Source organism: Aspergillus chevalieri, chromosome 8, assembly GCF_016861735.1.
Source record: "Aspergillus chevalieri M1 DNA, chromosome 8, nearly complete sequence".
Classification (NCBI taxonomy): domain Eukaryota; kingdom Fungi; phylum Ascomycota; class Eurotiomycetes; order Eurotiales; family Aspergillaceae; genus Aspergillus; species Aspergillus chevalieri.
Genome location: NC_057369.1, coordinates 2,091,645 through 2,107,922, shown reverse-complemented (window position 1 = coordinate 2,107,922; position 16,278 = coordinate 2,091,645). Strand labels below are relative to the sequence as shown.

Sequence of the window (16,278 nt, the reverse complement as noted above, 5' to 3'; positions counted from 1 at the left end):
TGCAATACAATCTGGGTCAATCATGTGCTTGATATAACCATGATCCATTCTCGAATTACATATCCCGATATATTTTCTTGTTCCGGTCCATCACATTCTCAAACGTTATTAAGTGCTTGACGCTCGATCACGTCTTATAATATATCCTTTCACCGATATAATAAATGCCGATATTGATTCATGTTCGGTCTTCAGATTCGTCAAACATTTTCCATATACTCAACGAGCGCGGCCGTTTCCGCTGAACCGGGCACTATATCGCTCACCTGCAGAGGTTAGCATACAGTATCCGACAAATATGCTATAGGTTACCTCGCGTCTTGCGTCCAAGCCGCTTCTGACTCCGTCCCGCCCAACGTTTATTGGCAATGTCTTCATTCGCAGTGTTCTGCCTGCTGCATCCAGAAGCCAGACTCGCAGGACTTAGTCTGCGTTCAACCGGTTCGGGGGCATCTTGCGTCTGTCTTTGCGGTTTAGAGTAATTAGACCCGGTAGACACTCGTGCTCTCTTATTTCCATTGTACGGGAGTTCCCCATCAACACGCATATCCTCTTGTTGTCCGGCTTGCTCTCGCATCGGGGATGTCTGGCGATGCCTGCTGTACGTTCGCCGGTTCTGACGCACTGGTCTTCTTTCGAAACCTTCAGCAGATCTATCCGGGATCTCTCGATACGAAGACTCTGGCGTGCGACGTTTGGACCCGGTATTGGCAATCTTCTGGTCTTCAAAAGTGACAGCCTTGTGTTTGTCACCAATATTATTGATACCGCGGGGATCGTAAGCACCGTTCTTGAACTTCGGGTTGGCTACTGGCGTTCGAACTTCGGAGGTCTTCGGATGGCCATTGTTCGTGCGACTTCCATCCGTACGATCCCAATGCGACACCGAATTTGCATCTTTCTCCGTGGTTGAACTGGACGACCGTTCACTTCGATCCTTGTTGGCAAGATTGTTAGATTCCTTCGCAAGGTGCTCTTTTTGAGGAATTTGCGTCAGAATGTTCGCAAAATCACTAGCATCATGATCATCCTGGTTAGGCGAACAGTGCACAGGCGACAATTGCGTCTGGAAGCTCGAAAATGGGACGATATTGGTCGACATCTGCGAGTCTGGCAGAGTCTCGATCGTACCATTGCCTCCTCCAGACTGAAAAGAATCACGGCCTGTTGGGGAGCAATACGCGCTCCTTGGGATGTTATGGGTTCGGTATATCACTTCAGTAGTCTGAACGAACCGCTCGGCTGGACTTTCGCCCCCCTTACGAGGCGTCGAAGCGACAGCGGGCATACAGCTGACCTGTTGCAAAGAGACATTCGAAGTAGGATCCGGGAAACCGCTGGCGATAGCCGATTGCAGCAACGCCTCCAGCTTACGCCAAGTCTCCGGGAATGATTCTGTCGATGTTGAAACACCGAAATTTTCCAGTTTTCCTTTGATAGTTTTCATCCACCGTTCGGAGTCCTGAACCCTCAGGAGAAGCGCGTGGATCTCTCCTTTTGCTTTCTCTTTACCGGACTCGAGGGCCGACTTTGCTGCATTGATAGTCTCTAATTCTTTGTGGATCGATGAACGTTCATCTTCTTTGTGTGAGAGCTCGGATTGGAGTTCATAGAATTTTTTCTCGAGCTCTTGCAAGGCCAACTGATCGACTTTGTTCAGGGCTATTTCAGCTTCAAGGGTTGTTATCTTTTGATTGGCTTCACTGATTTCCTCCCGCAACAAATCTTGCTGGTTCGTATAAAAGCTCTCTATCTCACGTAGCCTTGCCAATTCGGTATCTTGTGCTAGATATTTGGAATCTTTTTCATTACTGCTAGTTCGGAGAGTCTCGACTTCTTGCTCCTTCGCCAAAAGCTACCAACGTTAGCTATTTCCATTACTGGAGTCCGGACACGCTTACCAGAAATTCCATCTCCTTTTGATGCTGTTCCATCAAGGCATCATTCTGGAGCTTTATATTGTTAATATCACTTTGCATACGGGTGCATATAAGCTCTCACCTGCGACTGCTGAACTGTGGCAAGAAGCTCTTTCGTTTTTTCCAAGTCTTTCTCGACAGCTTCCTTCTCCTTCAAAATTTCATGCAGCTGTTGTTCGAATCTCGCTCTGTTCTGGTCACGAGCAATGACGCTTGCCCTGTTCAATTCTTCGCGAACTTTGCTTTCGACAGATTGGGCTTGTTGCTTCAGTGAGCGAATTTCAGCCTCATACAGTGCCGTTCTGGTTTCTGCTTCCTGGAGTGCCTCGGTAGTCCTGAGCAACGAATGATTCACAAGCTCATTCTCCGTGTCTTTGGTCTGAAGAGCGTCCTGTGCTATTCTCAGTTCTTCGGAAATCTTCTCCAGTTGAGACGTGATTTCCACCGTCGCTGAACAATCTTCGTTTTCTGGAAGTGTGGGGGCTTGCTTTGCGATTTCGCGAGCTTCGATTAGACTTCGTTCGAACTCTTCGATCTGTCGCATCAGCCCGCTTTCTTTCTCTTCAACCCCTAGAATCGTTGCATTGAGAGTGCAAACGTCCGGTCCCATTATCTCAAGCTTCTTCTGCAGGCTTCCGCATGCTTCTTTGATCGCAGAAAAATGCTTGTAAAGGTCACAATCGGCGCCGAATCGGTTCGCGATGTTCTGGAGCTGTTCTTTAAAAAACGTTCTGACCCTGTCGTTTGCTTCGGAATTTCTCTCGAAATCCTTTGTCAATTGAGGTATGACCATATCCATTCTGACAACAACATCAGTCCAGTTCTCTGTAACAAGTTTGGTACAGAGACACAAGCATACCGTGATATGAATCCATTGATGGTATCTGCAAATTTCTGGATTTCTACGTTGTCCATCGATTCTTTTTCGCCCAAGGCATTGATAGCGAGCAGACACTTATCCATAGTCGGACTCATGATCGACTTGATGGCGACTTGGGAGGATTCCCATAGCTTTGCCATTGCCTCAAATGCCGAATCCATCTTCTGGTTCATTCCAAGATGATCGGCCCTGATAAGCCCAAGCTGTTTTTCTTGAGCAAGAGAGTGGTACTGGATATATGACTCGAGCGTCATAACTCTCTTCCTTTCATCGTGCAATTGATTTTCTACGGACCTAGCCTTCTCATCGGAATGCTTCAGATCGTTCTTCAGTGTATTGATAATGGTTTCGAACTCCAGGATATGATTCTTCTTCTCGCCAGCACTGGTGGTAACTTTGGAGATTTGCGCTCGAATGTCGTCAATACTGCTCCTTAACTCTCTGCCCTCCTTGTCCAAAGCGCTCCTGGTTGCTTTGAGATGAATTGACTCCCCTCGGAGATTTTGATAGTCGGTTCCCAAGACGTTAAGGACGTGTTTGAACTTCCCAAGTTTCGTCTTCCAGGTGGTCATCTGTGCCTTGTATGTCTTTGAGTCGAGTGTTTTCTTCTGCAGTTGAGCCCCATAAGCCTCGAGCTCCGCCCTCAAAGCTTCGTTCTCCTCCGCCAGCTGTGAAGCAGTAGCCTCCAATTGCTTACGCAAATTTGCAGCAGCAACAGTATCCTCTTCACGTTGTCGGATCCGGGTTATCAGGATTTGGAAGAGGTCATCTTCTGTCAACTGCGAATTCTCATTATCGGCGGGGCGAGGTGCTGAAGGCTTGCGGCCGATGGACTTTCGGGAATGTGTACGGCGACGCTTTGAAACGCGCAATCCATCATTCGGAGGGACATGCGAGGAAGATGGACGCGATATGACTGTCGTCATAGGGGTATCGGTGCGCGAAATCGATACCCGAGTGTTACCTCCGTGCTTTGTGTCTTGCGAATACTCGTTTTGAGGCTGCCATAGGTCAATCGCGTCGTCCATCAAAGTCACTTGACATGGAACTCACCTTCACGCAATTTGATTCATGATCATGCACTAGTCATGAAATTAGCACGATAGCAATCACGGACAAAAGCGTGCTCAATAGATTGTCCTCACCATCTATGAGTGTAGTTTCCATTGGCCCAACTGCTTCTTCATCTTGGACCTGCGCTTTGTCTGAATGATCAATTGAATTGTTTCTTTGGCCAGTGGAGCTGGCTTGCTCGTCCAATCCTCCTACGCCTTGTACTTGTGGTGCTGCGAGGGAGCATATTCTCGGTGTAGCCTGATGGTCTGTACCACTATGAGGTGAATACCGCGGTTGAGAATCAACGTGAGAGAAATCCGGGCTATGCCTTCAAGAAAACGGTCACTCTGACTTCTCTGGTACTGTATGTGCCAGCAAACTTACTCGTCACTTCTCCCTTCCTTCTGCTTAACGGGCTCTTCAGTTGGGCCTGGTTTACCTTGAATGGGGTCTCGAGCAGGAGGCTTCGTGGCAGACGGCTTTGAAGACTTGACTGAAAAGTTCCTTCCAGAAGGCTTTGCAAAGCAAAAAGCTGTCACGTCGATACCAGAGCTCTTTGGACGTTCCATGAAAAGAGGCATGGACTGTTGCTGTCCCAGCCTCTCACTAGGGTATTGACTCTTCTCCATTGCTGCCTTTAGGCCTGGCGTAGGAGGTGCGTCCTTATCCTCTGCCATTTGCATCAGGATCATTTCCTCATCGTTGTCGTATGGGAACGTGTCAGGGTGTCTTTCGGTTTCTGATGAAGCCTGGTTGACCTCGGGCGAGAACGGCGTAATATCTTGGTTTTCCATTCTGGCCGTGGAATCTGAATTCAGAGGTTGTGAATTAGTTAATGGATGCAGACAGTGTAGTGATATTCTTCTTTCAGGATGAGACGAAAGAGCAGCTTGAATGTAGGGTCCATTCCAATGACTTACAGCGTTAGCTCCCAGCTATTCCATCTAATATTGATATCAGTCTGAGAAGGGTCAACGACTTGTCATTGGGAGATGAAGAAACAGTCGTTTAGGATCAAGGGGAGTGAAAGGAGGGGCTGTGATGGTGATGGTTTTCTCTGCGTCCACTGGCGAGGTTGACCTGCTTCAGCGACTTCCATTCTGGGACTTGCCCCAAGAGCCTCACTTAAGAGCCTCAATTCCGAATCGGAAATGCATCACCTAAAGCCAGTAATGCTTAGATTGTCAATCAATTTCTATATATCCTCCATGTATCATACTAGCAGGTTTGGATTAAGGACAATTATTCAATTGCCTGAGAATTAAGATCCGACTCATCTAAACTTTACATAGTAGCGGTTCTCTACCCAAAAGGCTACACATACTATACAATGAGCAGTATAGCTACAAAAAGAGCTTTGCATATCGGGAATACCACGCTAAGCTTATCAATTTGATCTTGCTATACTCACACGTTCCTATGTACGGGCGCTCCTTAGCTCAGTACATCGGGTAGTATGGCCCCTCCCGAGAAAATTTCCGATCGAATCCATCTGGGCAGGGTCGCAGGGAATAGGAACAGACGCATCTTATGTGGGGGCGAAGCTCGCACCCTGGATATGCCGGACTTGCGAGTCCTGCTTGGCAAAAACGGTCTAGACAGCTGAAGTCCAAACTGAAGGCAACGGAATGAACGCCCGCAAATCACTACAACATGAGACAGTCAGAGCATAGGAAGTCTGGAAACTAAGGAGGCTGCCGGAAAGCAGTCCCGGAACATATAATCGGAACCATGGTTCACAAAGTGTCAGGCCCATATCCCTCCGTTGGACTGTGCTCTTGCGCAGATCAAATATAGGCAACTCTCATATAACCCAAGCTTTTCTTGATAGACGCCGCCTTGGGCTTTGAAGCCACAGTCGAGAAGGTTTGTAGGGCGTCCCTGGCGGTAAAAAGCCAGCAACTGTGGTGGTTTAAGCCGCCTGTAACACTACCCGGTTGTTCCGCAAGAGAACCAAATATTCTGAAACGAGATGCGGACACCTAGAACGGTCGATTGCTTTCCCGACCAAATTCCCAGTGCCCCTTCATAGCAAATGCTCTCCGCAGAGTCGTAAGATCCCAGAGTCATTTGATATAGGTTTCCATGTTGTGTCTCTTCCCTGTGGGACCGCCTCCGTCGAAATCAGTAGATGTCCTGTTGCACTGTAAATTGATCGTTTGCGTCTTTCGAAAATCAATTGCAAAAACACGGGTTGCGTGAGGGCGTCGTTCCAGCGTCGGTCCGGTAGTAGCAATTCACGTAACAGTCTGTCTATTCAAATCCAATTCGAAAGTCAGTAATCTCGGTGGTATCTGATTGATTGCCACACCCTTGGGACCGGCCCTATAGCGGGGCTGCCGTAAATTGTGTCAACTCAGTTTGATATGGACCGTGGTTGGTCTGTCAGATCCAGAGTTTCATGGTAAATGCTTCGGTGGCAGTCCCTGGCGAACCGGACAAACGAACCGGGGCCATCGAGTCCGTCTCCGCAGAGGCTGTTTCCGCCATTTCTCAAACCGTATGAGGAGCGAATCGCCCAGAAAGGAATAAATGGAACTGTGGAGGTGTGCCTCTGGAGGTTCTGTGGGCGGCGAAACGAGACGTTCCAGACAAGGCCACCAACGTGACTTCCTCGCGGGAACGCCGCTGCTGTTTCTCCGGCGCAACAGCATACAACTTCCGCTGCATACCTTTTCCTTTCCTTCTGCATGCGCTTGTTTGTGTGATATCTGACCTGGTGTCAGGTTTCTTGTTTTCATGAGCATTTATGTGAGGCTATCTCACTTTAACTCTGCTGGTGATCTTCATACTTAGGGCTCTGCTGCGCAGACGCACGCCTAACTTCTCAGTAGTACTGTTGCCGACTCAATTCTATTTAATATCCAAAAGATCCAAAGCTGACATCCTGCTTCTTCTCAGTTTCTGAACTTTCCAACATCTCTCGTTACCCGTGATCTCTCGTTTTTAACTGTGGGCTATTGGAGATGGAGTCGTCTGCTGGATCGGATAGACATATGGGAGGTGATGGAACAGGGAACATCGACACAACGCCTCCGGTTATGAAGGGCTCGTTGCGAAAGATGCTCTCCATACCTGAATCGCTACGTATCTTGACAGACCCGGCGCAAGATTTATTTTCGCTACCTACTACCTTTCCTTGCGGGCTGAAATTGCCTCAACTGAGCCCTGACACGACCGAAAGAGTCTTTCCCATCCGCTCAGTTGTCTCTGTTGATTCCTCCACGCCATCTTCTACGTTACAAACACCTTCGTTGGAAAGCTCAGAAAGACAGATATCTCCTTTCTCAGAAATCTCCTCGACTTTCTCGACAAGAGACAGATCCAACAGCCAGCCGATAACTCCAGCTACTGACTATACAAGCTACACGTCGCCTACGACCGAGAATGGCATGTCGGGTGACAGGTGGGGACGCGGCATTCTTGCCAGTCCTGGGTCTTCCAACAGGAGAGACTTAAGCCTCGCCAATCTGCAACACATTCAACAAGTAGACAGAACAATCGAGACGGCACATAAGCTCAGAGACATGTTGCAGGAATCTCGGAATGAAAGGGCTGTCTATCCATTCGGTGCACTGGTGGTACTGGAAGAGTCGGAAGGGCGGCTGGTTGTTCATGCTTCCAGCAGAAATACTAGAGAGGTCATTGGCTATACTCCTGGAGAGCTCTTCGCGCTGGAATCCTTTTGCAATATCTTGCGACAAGATCAAAAAACAACATTCCTGAGTCACACGAAGTCTATCGGAGAGAAGTGCTATAACGTTGAGCAACATGGTCCAGATGTCCTCGATCTGACCATCACCACGCAAAACGAAGAGCCAAAGGACTTCTGGTGCACAATTCATGCTAACAAAGACAGCACGAATTATATAATTTGCGAGATCGAGCCACAACAAAGCTCATCAGACCGTCCTGGAGACAAAGATTATCCACAATCTCAACGAACACAAAGTAAAACATGGGTATCCGCAACGCCACACGAAGAGACAGATGACGCGTTTGAAGCTTTTGACGTATTCAGGATGCTAGGACAGAGCAAAAATGGATTCGAATACTCAAACATCCTCAATGCAGTATCGAGAATTATCCAGCTTACTTCGACTGCACAATCTGTTGATATGCTGTTCAATCGAGTGGTCAGAATCCTCAAGGAGCTTACTGGGTTTAACCGAGCTACGGTGTACCGATTCGACAGTGATTGGAATGGTATTGCCGTGGCTGACCTTGCAGACCCGGCATTGTCAGAGGAGACTTGCGAGGATATGCACTTCCTTGGCTCTATGTTCTCCGAGGATTTGCAAACGCTGCACTCACGAAACAAAGTTCGTTTGTCATACAACCGCAGACAGAATTTGCCTACTGGATTGGTGTACAGAAAACCCGATTCAGCATCACAACTAGACACAAGCTTCTGTTATTTATCAATGGAATCACCAGCTCCTTTGGAGTTTCTTTCGCGCCGACCTCTGGAGGCATGCGTTTCTATAAGAATCAATGTCTTCGGAAAGCTCTGGGGCTTGGTATCATGCAAGTCTTACGCTCAAGGTGCCAGGTTATTGCCTCCTTTGCAAAAGCTCTGCTGGCTCATTAGTGATACCTTGTCAAGCAACATCGAACGCTTATCTTACACACTGCCTTTCCAATTGGTGCAGCAGAACTCCCCTAGGGAAGTCGACAAGAGGGAGACTGTTCCAGGAGTGGATATCCTTAGCTTGTTTGGCGCCGACTATGCTGCTTCCTCAATTATGGGCGAAACCAAGATACTTGGAAGACCATTCGACTCAGGAGAGGTTCTTGCTATTGTGGAATATATGAGGGCGAGAAAGCTCGATACAATTGCTTGGTCGACGGATGTCAACAAAGATTTTCAAGACCTCCATTATCCCCCTGGTTTTCGATATGTGTCGAGTCTCCTTTTTATTCCATTGTCGGCTGATGCTCGCAATTTCATCGTCTTTTTCCGCACCACACAATGGAGAGAAATGACGTGGGTTGGGTGCTCAAACGGGCCGGAACCAAGCTGTACCCACGAAAAAGGCCATGTCCCGTGTAGACCAGATGCATGGTCCGCTGTAGACCAGGGAAAGGCTTCTGTTCTTTCTTTGATATACAAGACATTTGCTGAAGTATGGCAGCAGAAGGAGACAGCCATGCAAAACACGCAGCTCATGAAACTTCTCCTTGCGAATTGTGCTCACGAGTTCCGGACGCCATTGAACGCAATAATAAATTATCTGGAAATAGCCCTGGATGGCTCTCTGAGCCAGGAGACTCGCGATAATCTTTCCCGGTCGCATTCGGCTTCGAAATCGCTCGTCTACATAATCAACGACCTGTTGGATCTGACGAATGCGGAGAACGGACAAAGCCTGATTAAGGACGAAGTCTTTGATCTATCCGGGACTATCAAGGAGGCAACACATATATTCGGAGAGGAGGCCAAACAGAAAGCCGTTGAGCTGAACATTGTCCAACACACCGACCTTCCCCGTGTACTAGGAGACCAACGACGAGTACGCCAAGTTATAATGAACCTGATCAGCAACGCTGTGCAACACACCACCCATGGATCAGTGGTCATTGAGACTTGCCTTACTCCTGACACGACAAACTCCGACACCATCGGCGTCGAAGTAGCTGTCCACGATACAGGCTCGGGAATGTCGCAAGAAGCAGTGGAAGCTCTGTTTTGCGAACTGGAGGAGGTATCAAATGAGGATTATTTACAAGACTCCAAATGCTGCCGGAGTAAGGTTGACGACACCACGGGGACCAAGAATGTTCTTGGCTTAGGGCTGGCATTGGTTGCTCGTATTGTCCGTACTATGGACGGACGGTTGACTGTGAAGTCGGAGCAGGGAGTGGGAAGTTCGTTTAAGATTAAGCTCAGATTCCCATTGCCGTCTGAGGAGCTGGCAGGTACATCTGACGTCGGTGGCAGAGAACTTCGCAGGCAACTTCCAGCGGTATTTGAAAAGAGTGATATCAATCCTGCGGGACCCAAGTGTGAAAATGAATGCTCGAGTCGCTATGGAGAGACCCAAGGTCAAAAGCTCAGCAGAGCCAATATTGATATTGCAATGAGCACCGGGTCTTCTGAACTGGTTCACCAATCCGTGAGCCCCGAACATGAACAGCCTGATTCTGCAGGAACAGAATCATCTATTATCAACACACCACCATCAAAACCAGATACAATTCATAAAAACCTATCAAAACCGCGTGACTCGGTAGTCATTTCAAGCGACGGAGTCACAAAGTCAGACCCAGATTCAACAGAACAACCCGCAAAACCATCGAGCACTGCTCATCCTGAGCCAAAATCCACTCTCCATGTCCTAGTAGCTGAAGATGACCATATCAACAGTGCAATTGTACGGAAGAGACTCGAGAAACTAGGACATACGGTGCATTTGACTGTGAACGGGAAAGAATGCGCCACAGCCTACCAAGAACGCCCTGATTCATTCGATGCCGTCTTGATGGACATACAGGTAAGTCCCCCGTAAACATTAACACAGCAATCATTGACAGTTTAGATGCCCATCGTCGACGGCCACGGTGCCACGAAACTTATACGCGACTATGAAGAGTCTTGTGATAGGAAAATTCCCATTTTTGCTGTGTCAGCGTCACTGATGGAAAAGGACAAACAGACGTACATTGATTCTGGATTTGACGGTTGGATTATGAAACCGATTGACTTTCAGCGGCTGAATCATCTGCTTAGCGGTGTGTATACAGAACACATCCGCAATGGCGAGGATAGTATCTATATCCCAGGAAAATGGGAGAACGGTGGATGGTTTGGGAAGCGTGATATAGCATAAGATGTACGATACGTGATGATATACAATGACTATATACACTTTATACACACTGTACTGTTCAATAATACTCCGGCAAATCCCCAAAATCCGGCACATCATCCCCACACCTAAACGCCGGCTCATAAGCCTTCTTCGGCATAAACCCGCCCTTCCATGCCGTCGAATAACTCCACTGCGCCGCCCTCTCCGTCTTCCAAGTCCAATAAAACCACCCCTGCGCCGTCTCAAACGCACTCATCTGCGCCTCCGCATATGTCTGCAGGAACTTCTTGTACCCATCAGTATACGTCGCGGGGTTCGCGTTTGCATTCGCACATGAACACTTCTCGTCGGTGTCTGCGGTGGGACAGTACTGCGTGCTGTCACCGGGGGAAAAAGTTCCTTCCCAGCGGGTGCCGCGGCCGACGTCGTTGAGGTACGGCGCGCAGTCGGTGTCGGCGGCGGACCATTCGCCGCAGATTGTGGGCCCCCACCTGCAGTATACGAGATTAGTTTTACTTCAGCGATTGAGAAGGAGCATAGGTATATTGGGGAAAGCGGGTGAGGGGAGGGGAGGTACCCAGCATCCGTGGTGTTAATCTCCTGGATCATATGATACCAGTCATTACAGATGAGATTGACGCGATCAGCGTGCTTGAGGACGATCTGGCCCGTGTTGAAAATCGTATACTGGTGCGTGTCGAGGAGCATGTTATCGGGGACATCATCGCCCTTGAGCATTTTCTTCCATTTGCTCAGGTTCAGAAAGCCGTCATGGAAGGCTATCCATGCCGTGATGTTGTTTCCCTGCACTAGTTTTGTGACTTCGGTCGTCCACTCAAGGACATCTTTGATAGGTAACGAGAGCATAAGCGGTTCGTTGACGAGGCCGTAGATGGTGACTATGTTTTTGTACCGGTCCTGCGCGAAGAACTTGGACAGCGAGTCGTGGAGCTCGAGGGAGCGCTTGCGGTTCAGTGCGCCGTCCGTCCCGTTCAACCACCCGATAGCGCCCTGTCGACCACTATGATTCCAGCCGTTCTGGCTGCCGACGAGGCCGTGCAGGTCGAGGTTTACGCGGAGGCCGTATTTGCGACAGTACTCGATAGCGCGGAGGAGGTAGCGCCATGCGATTTGGGACACGTAGGGTTTGTCGTTTTCGTCGAAGGTCTTGATGGCCCAGTAGGAGTACTGGATGCGGACGTGGTCGAGGCCTGCGTCACGGATGTCGATGAAGTCCTGCTCAGTTATGAATTTGGCGTAGTGTTTCTCGAGGGTTGCGTTTGCGGCGTCGCCGAGGCGTTGGGTCAGTGTGTATTCGTCGACGATACCCTCCCAGGAATCGTATTTGTCGAAGAAGGATGGGACGATGAAGGGTTCGATGGAGAGCCAGCCGCCGAGGTTTACGCCGCGGATTGGTTGGGAGCCGTAGGGGAAGGATTCGTTAAGCGGGGGAACGTGTTCGTTTGCCTGGGTCGAATCGTCCCAGCTGCTGTTCAGGCCCATTAGGGGGAGGCCGCCGACGGTGGCGTTTGTGTAGGTTACGTTGAAGTCGGTTGTGTCGTACCAGGTGAAGGGGTCAAGGATGGTGCCCTTGGCGGAGGAGGGGATGCTGTCGCGGCTAATTCCTTTGAGGTTGAGGTTTGCTGGAGCGTTATCGTCGGAGGAGTCTGAGTCTGTACCGGCTGATGTGGTGTGTTTGTTGGTGTGTTTTCTGGTCATCACGACAGCTACTGGGACGGCGATAGCTGCGAGGATGAGGAGTAGGATTCCCATTCCTAGCCACCACCGCTTGCGCTTGTAGAATGGTCGGTCGACTATGTTCGAGCTCACTGTACTCCCGTTCCAATTCCCACCATTACCCTCTTTACGCAGCAATTCCTCCCCAGGCCCAGCAGCAGCAGCACCACCACCACCACCACCAGCCCCGCCAGCGGGAAAGAACCCAGACCTCTGCCTCACCTGCCCCCGCCCCTCCTCCAAATGCGCACCAGAAACAATCCGCCCTTGTGGGCGATCTCTCGTGATATCTCGCGCCGCACCAGCGCCAGCACCAGCACCGGGCCCAAGACCATCCAGCAACGCCTTCTTGCGCTGAGACCGTCGTTTTCCGACGCGCAGTCCTTCGTCCGGATATCCTCTGTCCTCATGGTCCTGGCCGGCTAATAAATGCGCGGCACTGTTGCTTGAATCGGCGCTTTGGTGTTTCGTTGCGCTTTCTTCTGGGGCGACGGTGCGTCTCGTATCATATGCATTCCCGTATTCGTGTCCATGTCCATTATTCACATTATCATCGTGGTCATGCTCATTATAACCATCAGGATCATTCCAAACGGGAACAAACCCGCGCAGATTAAACGGTAATCGCGAGTTGAACCCGAAATTCGGTCTGTAGTCTGGTTCTCGGTTGGGGTCTTCGTCACTGCTGTCATATTCGTAATCGTCGTTGTCGTTGTATGTATCGTTATCGTAATGGTGGTGGTATGCAGGATTCCGATCTGGATCGCTGTCGCGATCTCGGCGATATTGGCGTGGCATGGGTATATGTCTCTTTGTTTGTTATGCAGGAAGGTAAAAGAAAGAGAGGTGATTTGTAACTAGTCAAAACAAAAGGTCGATTGGCACTAAACATTAGTTCTAAACAAACACGGCGCTAATTTTGGTGAGACAGCAACATATGCCAAGACACAGGAATAAAACCCGATTGAGCAATTGTCTTTATTCACTAGGAGTACTCCGTAGGGAAGATTCTCCTGCTTCAAGATAGTCGACTCCATCTACTCTACTGTGATCTCCAGGGTCCAGGGTCCAGATCTCCAGTCCAGTCGTTACGGCAACGGGCGGTGAACCTCATAAGCGGATGCATTAACAGTATGGAGATAATTACTATCACTGTATCACATTCATCACTGCACCCAAAAACTCATGCCTCGCAAAAACCCACTGCTAACAGGACGGCCATCAAGGAGGGTATGTATCTCAACGCCAGAGAAAGGAACAGAAAAGGAAAAGAAAAAATAGAGAAATCAGCTTAGATACACGCCAAGGTAAAACTGATTATGTCGTTGTGAGTCGCTTCTCATCTGAGCGACTGCAAAAAAAAAAAAAAAAAGAAATGTAGAATGAGAAAAGGAAAAATTAACAAAATGATGTACGTGTTGAAACGATTTGGGAATCAAGAAATGAAAATCATCCAAGACCTGCCAGAAATCATACTGTTCTGATGTCCAGCAAGATATCAAAAGAAAATTTGCCCCGGGTATGTGTCGAAGAATGTATGTACTCCGTGATCCGCGAACTCGCCAATGAATGAAATGTCGACAGAAATGCAAATGGTTATTAAATCGGCATGCCTTGTATTTTTTTTTTTTTGGTCCGGTTTCTTTGTCCGGAAGGGAGCCTGGTCGACCTTCTCTACCAGTCCGAGTAGATGATGCGAACATCTATCCACTAATAATCTGCCGGGCACCCTCTTTGCCCAGGACACCCGGCTCTTGAGGCTTAGGGCTCCTATCGCGGCCCTTCTTCCGGCTGAAGAACGACAGCATGCCACTGTTGGCGTTCTTCCCCTTGCCCCCCGCTGCATCGTATCCCTCCGCCGGGAGGGTCGAGCTCTGGTCCGCCAATTGACTCCAGCTACCGGACTCTTCCAGCACCATTTGGACACCGCCGCCTTTACTCGTCTTGCGCGTGGCACCTTGTCCGCGAGCGGCTGGAGGAGGGAATGGACGGTGGAAAGCCTGGGCTTGGCCCTGAGTCGGAGCGGGGACGGAGGAAGGAGGGGTCGAAGCTTGCGGAACTCCGCTCAGGGCGGACTTCTGGGGCTCAATGGCGTCGCCAATTTGGGATGTGTTATCGGGGTGTGCGTGGGTATGAGATGGCGTGAGTTCGCTCCGGTTGGGTGGCGAGTTTCGGGCGGATTCAGGTTGAGACAGTTGTCTCGAATGGACCGAGGCGTTGCTTGCAGCGCCAGCACCAGGAGTAGCACCGTGGCCAGTAAGAGCCGGTGGAAGACAGTCTTCTGGATTTCTATTCCATGTTAGTAGACATACTCTAAACAGACAGAAGGCAACTTACTGTGCTGATGCAATTGCTTCGGCGGCATTGCTGTGACTGGTCAGCATATACAAATAAAACAGACAAAGGACAAATAACGCACCCTCTATATGTGACCATCGTGTAATCGAACGGCTCAAACATAGTCTCAATAAGACGATGTAATTCATCCTCCCGAATCTCCTTGGCCGTCGCATCCTCGCGCAACTCCGCGCGGGGCTTTTGCCGGCGCGCTCTAGCCTCCAGAGGTGCCTCCTCCAACAACAACTCTTCCAAATCGTACGTCGCGTCGAAATTGGTCTTTTCACTCGATGGCTTGAACACTGGCGGGTATTCTTTCCGTTCCAACATGTCGAAGTCATACTCGGCGAAGAAGGGATGTGAGGTGAAGCTTTCGAAGCTGATGGCGCCTATCCGCTTTGATCGATCCTTCTCTAAGAATGCCGCCATAGCTCGGAGACATGGTACTGATACTGCAGGGTTGGTGACGTAGTATTTCGGCGGGATCTTTCTGATCGACTCGCTAAGCGCCTCTTGAGTACGGCCCTCGAATGGTCGCTGCTGCTGTCAGTCCTTGTTCTCCAAATGATGAGGGAGCTGCGAACCTTGCTGTAGATGCATTCGTAAAAGCAAACTCCAAGAGACCACCAGTCGACTTCGGCATAGTATCCGCCACCCTCATACACTTCCGGAGCGAGATATGCCAGCGTGCCCGACTTGCTTGTCAAAGGTTTGCCAGGTCTGAAATCCGATGCGACGTTCTACACAGGTCAGCTGTGATCCCTTTTTCTATCAAGAGATGCAGTCACGTACGAAATCTGCCAAGTGAACATGCCCCTCCGAGTCTAACAGGACATTATCTGGTTTGACGTCGCGATGAATAATACCCTGGGAATGGATATATCTGAGCGCGCAGCCCAACTCTGCAATCCAGAACCGAATGGCATCCTCTGTGAAGCATTTCCTCGAAATATGGAACCGCAAGTCACCACCGTTCATCAAATCCACCACAATGTAGCTTCGAAGATCAGCATGCGAATCGGGAGGGGGAGGAATCTGGGACGCACATATATTCGATATCCTGAAAACTATATCGCAGGTTGCACAGGAATGGATGGTTGAGGTGTTCGAGCATTCGACGTTCACGAATAATATTCCGTACGCTTTCCGATTTGATCACTGGGGTTATTAGCATCAAAAACCGACGAAAAGCATCGAGAACGCACCCTCTTCTTTCCGAATGTATTTGAGAGCAAATGTCAAGCCGGTATCTTTCTTCTCGACGATGCGGACCTTTCCAAAAGCACCCTTTCCTACCACCCGCAGAAGACGGAATTGATTGAGGTTGACTACAGAGCAGATCCGTCAGCATTTCGATATAACCGGTCGCAAATCCCAGCAGGCAAACGCACTCTCATTGGTGTTAGCCACCTGTTTCCCTTGCGAATTGCCCATTGGCGCAGAGGTGAAAAAGATCCGAGTGGGAAGAAATCAGCTGCAGGTGCTCCGACAGCATCCCACTTTGTACGACCCTGAGTTGTCCACGGAGATTCCCGTC

At 49.5% G+C, this 16,278-nt stretch overlaps 5 protein-coding genes across 5 annotated transcripts; 1 reads left to right on the top strand and 4 right to left on the bottom strand.

Moving 5' to 3' along the window:
- Nucleotides 1–219: 219 nt before the first annotated feature.
- ACHE_80724S (uncharacterized protein) lies at nucleotides 220–3,966 on the bottom strand (the record flags this gene model as incomplete). Its single annotated transcript, XM_043284126.1, has 7 exons — nucleotides 220–266; nucleotides 313–1,855; nucleotides 1,902–1,952; nucleotides 2,002–2,719; nucleotides 2,779–3,800; nucleotides 3,853–3,881; nucleotides 3,945–3,966. The coding sequence occupies 7 exons, from the start codon at nucleotides 3,964–3,966 to the stop codon at nucleotides 220–222; spliced, it is 3,432 nt and encodes a 1,143-aa protein (XP_043141337.1).
- A 269-nt stretch (nucleotides 3,967–4,235) lies between these two features.
- ACHE_80723S (uncharacterized protein) lies at nucleotides 4,236–4,649 on the bottom strand (the record flags this gene model as incomplete). Its single annotated transcript, XM_043284125.1, has 1 exon — nucleotides 4,236–4,649. The coding sequence occupies one exon, from the start codon at nucleotides 4,647–4,649 to the stop codon at nucleotides 4,236–4,238; it is 414 nt and encodes a 137-aa protein (XP_043141336.1).
- A 2,172-nt stretch (nucleotides 4,650–6,821) lies between these two features.
- Nucleotides 6,822–10,685, top strand: ACHE_80722A (hybrid sensor histidine kinase/response regulator; the record flags this gene model as incomplete). The annotated part of the gene is made up of 2 exons (XM_043284124.1): nucleotides 6,822–10,349; nucleotides 10,395–10,685. The coding sequence occupies 2 exons, from the start codon at nucleotides 6,822–6,824 to the stop codon at nucleotides 10,683–10,685; spliced, it is 3,819 nt and encodes a 1,272-aa protein (XP_043141335.1).
- A 58-nt stretch (nucleotides 10,686–10,743) lies between these two features.
- Nucleotides 10,744–13,202, bottom strand: exg2 (putative exo-beta-1,3-glucanase; the record flags this gene model as incomplete). Its single annotated transcript, XM_043284123.1, has 2 exons — nucleotides 10,744–11,158; nucleotides 11,245–13,202. The coding sequence occupies 2 exons, from the start codon at nucleotides 13,200–13,202 to the stop codon at nucleotides 10,744–10,746; spliced, it is 2,373 nt and encodes a 790-aa protein (XP_043141334.1).
- Nucleotides 13,203–14,107: 905 nt separating this feature from the next.
- Nucleotides 14,108–16,175, bottom strand: ACHE_80720S (uncharacterized protein; the record flags this gene model as incomplete). The annotated part of the gene is made up of 8 exons (XM_043284122.1): nucleotides 14,108–14,693; nucleotides 14,742–14,771; nucleotides 14,824–15,278; nucleotides 15,326–15,481; nucleotides 15,534–15,738; nucleotides 15,788–15,899; nucleotides 15,947–16,069; nucleotides 16,133–16,175. 8 exons carry the CDS (start codon nucleotides 16,173–16,175, stop codon nucleotides 14,108–14,110), a joined length of 1,710 nt encoding a protein of 569 aa, XP_043141333.1.
- Nucleotides 16,176–16,278: the final 103 nt, after the last annotated feature.